Genomic DNA, 11460 nt, shown 5'->3' on the forward strand with positions numbered 1-11460 from the left:
AGCAGTACACAGCCATGGGGGTAGCTCTCTCAAATCAGTGCCTATATGTGATTGGCCACATCAGAACTGACTTCATGGCAAAATTATATTGAACCAGGATCTTGTCAGTTAACTGGTATTCTGTTTTACTCAGTATTATTCAATATGGTTCAGCCCACTGTCTTAACTGTAAGAGCTATTGATTTAGAGCACTGAGGAAAAACTTGAGGTGGAGTGGAAGGAGAGGAAAGGTTTCAGGTACTTACCTTCGTATGACTAGACATATGGCATCTTTTAAATAAATATTTATTATAAATGTCAGCTGTGGTAGAATTCCTTGGAGAAAATGGAAGAAGGAGGCAGCTTGTAATTAGGTTGTGCAAGCAAACACATCCATGCATGTGAGTCTGTGCCTGGTTTTCAAAATGATGACTGAAAGTAAGGTAACTCTCATAGGTGGCTAGCAGCAGTCTGCCCAAACATATTGGCTTGGGTAGTTTGTGTGCACCTTGGTCCTCCCTAAGGAGTCAAAGAGATGATACGGCGAAAATCAGAGTTCTGAAGCTTAATGTACTGCTGAGTGGAGTAACTTAGGCAGTGATGAGTGGGGTTCTTTGTTCCTTCTGTTGTCCTTGTTATACTTTGGAGTGTGTTTTTCTTAAAAATTAGTGCCAAGATGCATGCATCTAGGATGATTCAATTAACTGGACATTAGAAAGTGTTAGCTTACTGGGGTTTTTTTTAAATTTCTATACAGAATTGACATGAAAATGTCTGATACTCAAGGTGGCTACAAACTTGATGAGGCACAAGCCATTTTAAGTGAAATGAAAGCTCTCAAGAAGGCCATCACATCAGGAGAGAAGGAAAAACAAGACCTCATTCAGGTATTGAAACAGGGTGTCTTTATAGTATTTTGTGTCACTATTGCTATCAGATTGAACTTCTGAGAAGTAATTTAAGTATTTTGTATTTCAGATATGTAATTGAGATTTTTATTAACATAGACTAGTTCTGTGTTGTGGCTGGACTGCAGCCTTAGAGTTCTTCAGATCCTGGAAATAAGAAGTATAAAATACAGCAGCTAAGAGTAATAAGCACTGAATGTTCATCTCATGGTTTATTGGTGAAGAATGAACCAGTGTGATTGTACTGCTGACAGAGCAGGCCTAGAGAAGCCATGAAAAACTCTGTGGCTCTTTTGGTCTGCATTCTCCAGCCAAGAGCCTGTCTGCCCAGGCAGGATGGTATGCTAATGCCTGTGGGCTGCTGCAGGCTGTGGGAAATGCAGTCCAGCTGTGCCTGACCTCATGTTTGTGGAGTCTGAGTGGGCACAGTAAACGTGGTCAGATCTTAACCATGCGGTTAGGCTAAAGTTACGTGGCTGCTGAGGTACTTTGAGCAGAAGTGAGCTCACCTCATGACTTTTTATGGTTTTAGAGCTTAGCCAGGTTAAAAGACAGCTTTGTGAACGACAGAGGATCCCAGTCAGACCTGTGGGCCAGCAGCATGTCTGTGGAAAGCTCCAGCCCGTTGTTACCTCGGCAGTACCTGGATGTCAGCTCCCAGACAGATGTTTCAGGAAATGTGAGTAATGCATGAGAAACCATGTGCATGTGCAGACATTCCTCTGAACTATATGCAGTACTGCCTTAGTATGAGTTTTCAGGCATAGGCAAGTTCCTATGAAATCATACTTTATCCTGGTTTAAACTTAAGTGTGACTTCATTTTTGTGTGCAATGTTAATATATCTCTTAAGGGAAACCTTATGTTTCCCCACACTACCTCTATTAGAACAATCCAGGTGGGAATAAAAGGGAAGGAAGTTTTATTTTGCCTGTAGGTGTAGCTTCTTGTGACACAAATATTCCCTTAGCTCTTTATAGCAACGATATGCTACAAGACAAGAAATATTCAGCAGCTACCTATGGGCTAAGCTCTAAAGAGGAGTCTGCCCTTAAGATTGTGTTTGGCTTTTACTGTGTTACAAGTGAGAACGATAGCATATGTGCAGATATTCTGATGCCATCAAACGTGTAGTGCTCATAAACCTTCAGTCCACATGTGCAACAAGATCATAACTGTCAGGGTAGTGCCAGCCTTGGCAAGGACTCGGTTCTGGGTGCACCATGTGTCTCACAGGACAGCACAGAGCCTCTGCTGTGAACCTTACTGCAATGTTTTGCAGCCACTTTCAGTCAGAGCTGCACATGTTACTAAAGATCTGCAGATCTGGGCATGATGGGATGTCCCTTGTCATTAAGACTTTACAGCCAAAGCAAGATGTCATCCAAACCAAAATGCAGTGCAGCACTTAAGGATGCAAACAGCATTTAACAAGCTTACAAAGGTGTTTGTGTGTGCATGGAAATAGAAGCCCAAGATAGATGTGGTAGATTTTCTTTGTTCTGATAAACTAGGCCAAGAAGAGGCTCTGAATATTGGGGAGTTTTAAGTATTTGAAGAAATCATGAGAAATGTAATCAAAGACAGCACCCTGCTATTCTCTGATTGGTTTAACTAGGAAGTGAATTTGACAAAAGCAAGTGTCACTTGTAACCTCATCAGTTTCATTAGGAAATACCAGAAGAGAAGTGGTTACTAACTTGCTGATTTTATATTTGTGCCTCAGTTTATTACCAGCAGCAATAACCAGTTGGCTGAGAAGGTGCGATTACGCCTGCAGTATGAAGAAGCAAAGAGAAGGTAATTCTTGGGGCTGTTGTACCTTTTGGCTGCCACACAGCTTATTCTGAGGATATGTTTCACTAGAAGAGGTGTCCCCAGACTGAAACCCAGCATTACTGCTAAATAAATATGGGAATTTTCAAGCCAGTGAGACAATAAGCTTTTTGGGCCGGCATTATCTTTTAAGAAATAAATAACCATCCTAGAAATTACTAAGACATGACTAATCCATGAAGAATTCAGTCTGGCCACACCTATGGGGACATAAGTGGTTTTACTACCTGTTGCCAATGCTTCCCCATTCCTAATAAGGAGACTGTATTGCAAGGCATCTCCTTACCTCATTCAAAATGAAATGAATGTTTGCATGGCTTTAAGTCTGATAAAGAGAAATGTATATTTTGTTAACACCTAACATATCAAAATACTATCAGTGGCTGCAATTTCGCAGCTTATCTGTACGAGCTAAGTTTTCACCCTTGCCCTCTGATCTGAGATGAATGAAGAATAGATTTTAAAAAAAGTCTATCTACTTAACAGGCCAATTTAAGCAAAAGTTTTCCAGGATTTACTGTTTAAATAAATAATATCTAGCACAACTGTATAGTTAAATGAAAAACCCCCAAGCATTATTATTTAGGTTTTGGCTGGACTAGTCCTTTTTCAGTGACATAACCATCAGTGGTGGTGACTTCTTCACTTTGAACTGCTCTAAAGGGACTTTGCAATTCCAGAATAACAAAGTTCAGGTGCATAGTATGATCTGTACTTGGGATATGCAAAGAGAAGGCTTTTTCTCCAGTCTCTGCTTAGAAATAAGAGCTTTAAGGCTGAGATTACTCATAATGTTCTCATGTTGGTATACGGGCATGACAAATAGGCCCTGTTTGTCAGTGGCAAAAAATTTTATCTGTGTCTGTGGCAGTTGTGGTAGACTGTGTGTGCCCAGCTGCTTTTGACATGAATTTACACTTTTCTTCCTAGGTGGAGCAATTTTATCAGTCCTGTTTATTTTGCCAGTCCAAGATTTGCCAAACTATTTTGACATTCAAATCATTCAGTGACTTTTGAAAGCAACATTAAAAATATTGTTCTTTCAGATGCAGTGGTTAACTTTTCAGTGTTAAAATTGCTTTTTACTTTTAAGCTTTGCTGAAGACTGTGGTTTAATTCACACTGACTTTACATCTTCAGGTTGAAGAGGCGTATTCTTACCTTAGTCTGTATCTTTTCCAAGGAGGGGCAGGCAAATAGTGGCAAACCTGAGAACATGATTAACATGCTCTTTAAAAAGAGACAGAACTTCATAAAGGTAGCACAATAGTTCATTTGAAGTAATGATGAAGGGCATACAACCTAATCTTGCAATTAAAGAATCATTTATACCCATACCCCACATCTGTCTTAGATTATCTATAGATTTTTCTCAGAGTTTAAAGAACGTTACCATGGGGAAAGATGGACCTGAATGGATGTGAATAATTGATGCTAAAATGAAAAGATCTCCAGCTATCAGAGCACTGTGGTTTTGGCACAGTATTTAGTGGGAGCTGCAGAAACAAATACCTTGACTGGTTTAAGGCTGGAACAATACTATGGATATAGTGACTCACAAGGAACCTTCTGTTCCTGTGAAAATTCTTCCTTGTGATGTTAGAAGTGTTTCCTGTCCCCACAGCAGCATTAAAATGTTCCAAAAACACAATAGAAGAGTAAGTACTTTGCCCACGCACATACTATGAAGGAACCACATGGTGGAAATACATGTGTCTTATTAGCTCTGCATTATCTGGAAAGGTAAACCTTAAGGCTTGAAATCAAGATGATCCCATATCAATTAGCTCAGAGCTACTAGATTTGTAAGGTGCTGATGCTTTTGAAAGCAGACTGTGGCAGACACTGTTTACCCCACTGTTGTGGACCAGACTAAAGGCACAGATGTAGGTGTATATTCTGCTGAACATCACCATAGCCAAACTGTCAGGACACAGTTCTGTGTGTTCCCTTAGCCACCACTAAGGCCTTTCATGTCATGGCTCAGGGAGACAATGAGAGCCCTAGAGCAGGTAATGTTAAACCTGCAAAAAATCACAGGGCAGCTGCAGTGACAAACCTTTAGCTTAATTGGATGGGAAACTGATAATAGGTGTCATGTCAAAAGAGATGTCATGACTACATCTCGACAAGGAGATAGCTGCTGCAGCATAGATGTCATCAGAGATACAACTAAATTATGTTGTACAGTTCCAGACATTTAGTAGTAACTCAGTTGTGAGGCACTTGCACTCTGCATGTTTTAGTTCCTTAAACAGTTAAAACTTTCAGCTTGGGTTTTGTGTGACTGGTGGTAACTCTGGGATTTTAGATGTTTTATAATCTCCTAAAATGAAATATTTTAATGTCACATTGAGCAGCATAGCAACACTGGAAGGTATTTGGTCAGTTTTTAGACCACACCTCCCACTTAGATTTATTTTTCTTTCTGAAGAACAGAGGCTGATCTGATATAGGCTTGCTAATTACTGATTATAGATACACATCTTAATGTACACTTCTGTGGGAGATGTATGTGCCCTGAATAATCTCCAAAGAGACTTAAATATTTCATGTGTTATGCCTATGTTGCAGATAAGTACAAACTTTCCCTAGTCAATAAAAAAAAGGAGACTTGATATGACAATGAATAGGTCATCTAACTGCTTTTTCGAGGTAAAAAGAAAGCAGTTAAATAAAACTTGAGCTTCCTGTTCTGTATTTGTTCAGTCTTGCAAGCTGGTGGCCACTCAGAAAGATGATGTGACCTGAGCCCAGCACTGCAGACCCAGCCTGGCTCAGCAGTTCAGTGAGTGCCGAGGGGTTGGGGTGTTCAGCCAAGTGCCAGACTGTCAGCAAAGAGTTTCTTTTGGAATGGTACTGTTTTATTGGAAAAATAGAATACCTAAACCTCCTTTTAACTGAGAAGGGGAAAAAGAATGATAATTTACCATAGGTAAAACTTCAGGGTAGTTTAGCAAAGCTGTTAGATTCGGAAATGCATGGAGGACAAATTCCAGTGGAAAAGCCATATCCATGCAAATGTATGCCAAAAGCGATCAGATTAATGCCAGCCAATCCTCTTAGACTCATATCCCTTCAAAATGCACAGAGGAATTCTTGGATTATGAATTAATGCCACTGTTAATTCTTCATTGGAGCACAGTATTGCACTTAATCAGGCACTCAAAAACAAAACAGCTCTTAAGAAGACCTAAAAATAGTTGAGCTGAACATCTATCAATTATGGAACTTTAATTAGAGTAAGCAGCCTGCTATGGGAAATGGATTTAAGAAAGTGAGGCTTCTCTTCAGAAAGGTGATCTCTAGCCTCTCTCCTGTGGTGGTGGAGGCAGGTCAGTGTGTGTGAGCCTAATCCTTCACAGACTCTCCTGGGGCTTGAGTTCCTCTTGGCCTCTGGAGCTTGGAAGACAAAGCTTTATTCTTCAAGGCCATTCAGGACCCATGTAGCTGCTGCTGCCCAGATCTGCATCTTATTGCATACACCACACACTTAGATTTTGCTGGTAGGTATTGAATTTGCTCTGTGCCTACATGTGTGCTGGTTTGCTGGAGGAAACGCACACTGTCCTGTGCTCTTCTGTAGCATAAACTAAATTCTAGAAAGAGATGAATCCAGATTAGTAGCTCCAACTATTTGTTGTGCCCAATTTAATTCCTGTAATTCTGTCACCAGATCACAAAGCCCTTTTCAAAGGTTGATGAATATTGGACAAACATTTTACATGTACAGAGTTTCACTTCCATTTCATTATGTATTTACTAAACCCAAGTGAGAAATTTCCCTGAGTTAATCATGTGAAGGGGCACATATGCCTTGACTCTCTGGTCTTCAGTCAGGTGAATTATTTTTGCAAATGCATGGCAAATAATAATATGGATAATTATAATAATATTATGAATAATAAAATACATTGCAAAATACTTTTTCTCATTGTTTGCCTTCTAAGCTTTTTAAATTTTTTTCACCCTATCCCATTCTGTCCTTCCCATTCCCTGCTTCCCACTCAATTTTTTTGGACTGTGTGAATACCAGAAATGCAAGTCCTTGGTAATTCTAATTCAGCTTTATCTGTACTATTGTTTCTCACCAAACTACCATGATTGCCCTGCCAGATCATGAAGAGCTGTAGATCAGTGAGTGTAAAGGAGACAGCTTCCTTTGGGAAGACTGACACTGCTGTCCTTGGTTCCATACCCTGTCTGCTGCTGGTTTTCTGCTTCCCTCTGTATGTTGCCCTGCAAAGCTGACCATTTGTGGAAGTAACTGAGATATTCAAGCAGTTGGAAAATTGGGAATGGTCAGATAGCTGGGGTGAGCAGCCTCCCTACCTGCCACAAGCTGTGGTCTCCTCTGCTGTCAATCAAAGCTCTTGCTAAATTCTAGATCTGCATTGCTGTTGCTTGTAGTCATCATCTTCCTGCTTCAGCTTATATGCTATGGTGCTGAAGGACTGGTGATACAGACTTTAAACCAAAATCTGGAATGACACCTCTAGCGAAAACAAACTTTAAATTTGATGCAAAAAAGCAGCTCTAGATTTAGGTAGGATCGTATTGTCTCTTCAACTCTTCACATCCTCAGGTCCAGGTTGCCCCAGAAGTAGCATAACATTTCAATGTGTCCAAATGCTTACTGTTGAGTCAGCAGAGTGGATTCTTCCAGTAGCAGCATGGAGATATGATTAATTTCTCCATTGTAAAGACTAAAGAGACTTTCTAAACTTTTGAGTAACCACTGATTTTTATCTGAATTGTGTACAGTTCTTATCCATAAAACTGATTAAAGATCAGATATTTACTTTGTGATACTCCACACGAACTACTGTGAGGTCATTTGCTGTAAGGCATATGAAACACCTCTAGTATATCTGACAGCTTTCTCTGAGATAGAGAATTTTTGTTATTCCCTGACTGGTGGACACTGCAGATTAGCTAGAGACTTCATTTTCCATTGGGAACAAACCTGAGTTAAAATCCTATTCTGCATGTCTACATCCCAGGGGTGCTGTCACTTGACAGCGTTTTGGTAAGGGGAACATGAGGATGAGGGGAGTTGTCCCAGAGCTTCTTCAGGGCAGTGGAAGATGTGGTTGGTCATGGTGCACCCTTGTGTGTCTGGAGCAGGAGTTCAGGCACTTCTCAGGGAATAACTGCTTTTCTTTTTGTTCTGCAGAATAGCAAACCTGAAAATCCAACTGGCTAAGCTTGACAGTGAGGCCTGGCCCGGCGTGCTGGACTCTGAGCGGGACCGTCTAATATTAATTAATGAGAAGGAAGAGCTCTTGAAAGAAATGCGATTTATTAGCCCCAGAAAATGGACTCGAGGAGAGGTGGAGAGACTGGAGACAGAGAGAAGGCGCCTGGAGGAAGACCTTCAGGCTGCTAGAGACACTCAGAGCAAAGCTCTGACTGAGAGGTAGGTTACTGGGCATAGGACACAGCATTCATTGTTGGACAGGAGGTAACTGGGACAAAACAACAACATCCCCTGGCTGACTGCTCGTTGCAATGTGCCCTCGGATTTCCAGGAGATTCGCCTCAGAAAGCTTCTGAAATCATCTCCCAAACAAACCACCTGCAAGTCACACTCCCCTAGTGGGGAAAGGTGGTTGTTCTTACAATGAGTCCTTCATGGGCATGTAAGAAATGCTGAGAACAGCCCAGTATAATGTTAGTGTAGTGTAACATTTCTGTATGCAGCCAGCACCTCACAGCAGCATCTACAGTTGCTGTGCAGTCTGGAGCTTGGTAAATGTCAACAGATGGAATTTTAAATTTTTAAAATTTGTTGTTTGTTCTGAGCATCCTTGTATGTGATTCCTGTAGGATCTGGTATTTGGCAGGGCTATGGGACTTGCATGGAATACCCTGTGAATCTAAACTAGCTGAAAAAAATGCCAACAATCTTCCCTAATTTTACTTGTGTTGCAGGGGGAAATCTCATGGGAATTTACAGTGAGGATGAATACTGTATTAGGCATTGCCTCAAGGTGTTTTACAATCTGGATGTAGCAATGTGGGTGGCTACAACAATGTTTCTGGTAGCTGCAGTCTCTTGAATATATATGGAATAGGCACATTGCATTCACTCTGTGGCTCTGTATTTTCATTTCTTCCACATGGTCAGTGTCCAGATGACACCAATTTTCTATATAAGTCTTTTCATGGTTTTATCATCCTGGAAAAAATTAGACATTTCATCTGTTTCAGCTGCAAGACTTTTACCAGTCTGCAATATCTGTGGTTTGACAAATGTTTCTGGTCTTGCCATAAGGTGAACACTTTCATTTGGGACTTTTAGGAATATGGTCTTGTTCTAGTGTGCCAAAGAAACAGCACATTTCTGGAGAAGGATTTTGTGTCCAGAGGCTTGTTAAGTTAGGGTGTGACCACCCAAGTGCACATGTGTTTGTTTCAAACCAATTCAGGTGTGAGATAAAGCTGAGATGTTGCTAAGTCAATAATTCATGTAAAGCTGTAATGAGACGGTTAATAACTAAATCATGTAACCATGTTATAGACCTTAGTGAAAGGAAATGAAGGCATTTACACTTGTGTTGGCACAGTAACTGTAAGAATTCAATAGTGTAGTGAGTAAAATCTGCTGGACTCTTGAGGTCTGATCATAGAAACATTAACTTTTATGATATAGCTGTAGTTGTTTTCCCCTGTTGTGAATGTTTTCAGGATTGAGTTTCATATTTCAAGAGCTTTTGAAGTTGGTAAATACCTACACATTTTGGCCAAATTCTGCCCTATGTTATACTGTGTATTCTTAATAACTTCTGTAGGATTTCACAGAAAAAGAAAAGAGTTCTTTCCTTTACTCATTTAAAATAGTAAATGCTGTTTTAACTCATCTTTTTCTTCTATCTTCTCTTAGATTGAAGTTGAACAGCAAAAGAAATCAGCTTGTCCGAGAACTGGAGGAAACAACACGATTAGTTGCTATGTTGCACACTCAGCTGAAGAGGTAGGTAACCTTTTCTAGAAGCTGTAGGTGCTTTAACTGCACATGGTGCCACTGCCTTTCTCTGCCAATGATTTCATCTCCCAACTGAGAGGGCTAAAAGGCCTTTCAGTTATAGTAGTGACATAAGACCCCTGTGGAGTCAATGGAAGGAGAAGCCTTGAAGATCTTTGTCAGTTTAGACAGATGCTTTTCAGTGGACTGAATAACCTTGTGGTGGTGCCTCTGTCTGACAACAGAAGGAGTTTGCACAGTCCCTTCTATTTCAGACATGTAACGTTTAGGTGACTAAGGACAGATGAGATGTTTTCACTAAAGCTTGAATTACTGAAGTATATTAATAAAGTATGTTAAAGACAGCTTAACACTCACACCGCAAATGAAGTGAATCTTAGTAATGCCAACTACACATGAATGTATGAGTATCATGATAATATTTCTCTAAATTAATTGAAGTGTGCTGTTGCAATGTAGACAATGTGTGAAGGTACCCCTGAATCTGTTGTGGTTCATGGTGTATAGAAAGGTTTCTGCAGTCATAATGTGGTCTGGGTGTTAAGGCTGTATTTTTGAGAGAGCACAGGATTACTGTTTCCAGAGAAATGCTTGACTGCAGGCTGTAAGGTCAAACAATCATTTTGCTAAAATTATGTTCTGATTAGCAAGAAAGTTTGGTGGGGTTTTTGTTTGGTTGAGGTTTTTCCTATCAGTGTGTACTGAATTTACTCTGTTTGTAGCTTCTGCTCCACTTGGATTCTGTTTCATTTTGTGAAGATGACACCGAAAAGAATGGAAAGAAATCATAGTGCAAGACTGACATGTAAATAAGACACCATGGAGAATAGCTATCTGTGATGCTTTTATGCAGTGGAAATGCATCATATTTTCATTTCACCTAGCTGATTAGGGATCTTTTGAGGTGACCAAAAAGCATGTGAAACTAATTTCTTCCTAACTATGTGCCCAGTGTTCTTGGCATGCTCCTTCATAAGAATAAGTGTTTGTTATTAACCCCATAATGCAAAATGTCTGGCATTCAAAGCTATGCACAAAAGGAAGTTGAGCTCAGTTTTTTGATAGGGAAAAGATTAATTAAAAAACCCTCCCTTTTCATAGTGAAATACACTGAAAAGCTGTAAATTTATTAGTCCTGGACAGATCTAGATATACTGCCAATATGTGAAAACATCTATCATGTTTTAGTTATATTTCACCCAGAAGCTTTTCTGAACAAATGTGATGCAGTGCACATCTGTCATACAAATGCAGAAGACATTTTGTGCCAAAATTGTACTAAACACAGCATATTTGCCTTTTTCTCATAAGGTCATGGACATAATTATACAAATGTAGCTTCCAGCTTTTGCCCCATAAATAATAAATAAGGGATTATTAGGCTTATTAACATCTCGCTGTTTTTCAGTGGGGCAACTTAAGCCACTTATACATATGCAGAAATTTTTCAATAGCTAATCCTTATCCGAAGTGAGGGTCAGTAATGAGCAAGGTCTTTAATATCCAGGGCAGGAGTCTTGGTTTCAGTGGAATTTCTAGACATGGTACATATTGTAGTCACTACTGGAGTATTTTTTGGGTCTTCTGAGCAGAAAACTGTGCTGTGGTGTCTGGGCTTTCTCATCTGAACAGACTTGTATTCAGCACCTGATTAAAATTAATTTTGTTGTCAGTTATGTTCTGAACCTAGATCTGTAGGGATAAATAATGCGTGTGAACTGATTTCACAGCCCAGCCCCAACTCTTTCC

At 40.0% G+C, this 11460-nt stretch overlaps 1 protein-coding gene across 1 annotated transcript in view; it reads left to right on the forward strand.

Moving 5' to 3' along the window:
• Positions 1–11460, forward strand: part of WWC1 (WW and C2 domain containing 1) — a 36910-nt gene that overhangs the window by 7547 nt on the left and 17903 nt on the right. Inside the window, exons 5-9 of the mRNA XM_009069481.1 lie at positions 737–866; positions 1420–1566; positions 2614–2687; positions 7900–8142; positions 9610–9699. Of these exons, the coding sequence (XP_009067729.1) occupies positions 737–866; positions 1420–1566; positions 2614–2687; positions 7900–8142; positions 9610–9699 (684 nt within the window). The remainder of the gene's footprint in view (positions 1–736; positions 867–1419; positions 1567–2613; positions 2688–7899; positions 8143–9609; positions 9700–11460) is intronic.

The sequence above is a fragment of the Acanthisitta chloris genome, unplaced genomic scaffold, assembly GCF_000695815.1.
Source record: "Acanthisitta chloris isolate BGI_N310 unplaced genomic scaffold, ASM69581v1 scaffold36470, whole genome shotgun sequence".
NCBI classification, from domain to species: Eukaryota; Metazoa; Chordata; class Aves; order Passeriformes; family Acanthisittidae; genus Acanthisitta; species Acanthisitta chloris.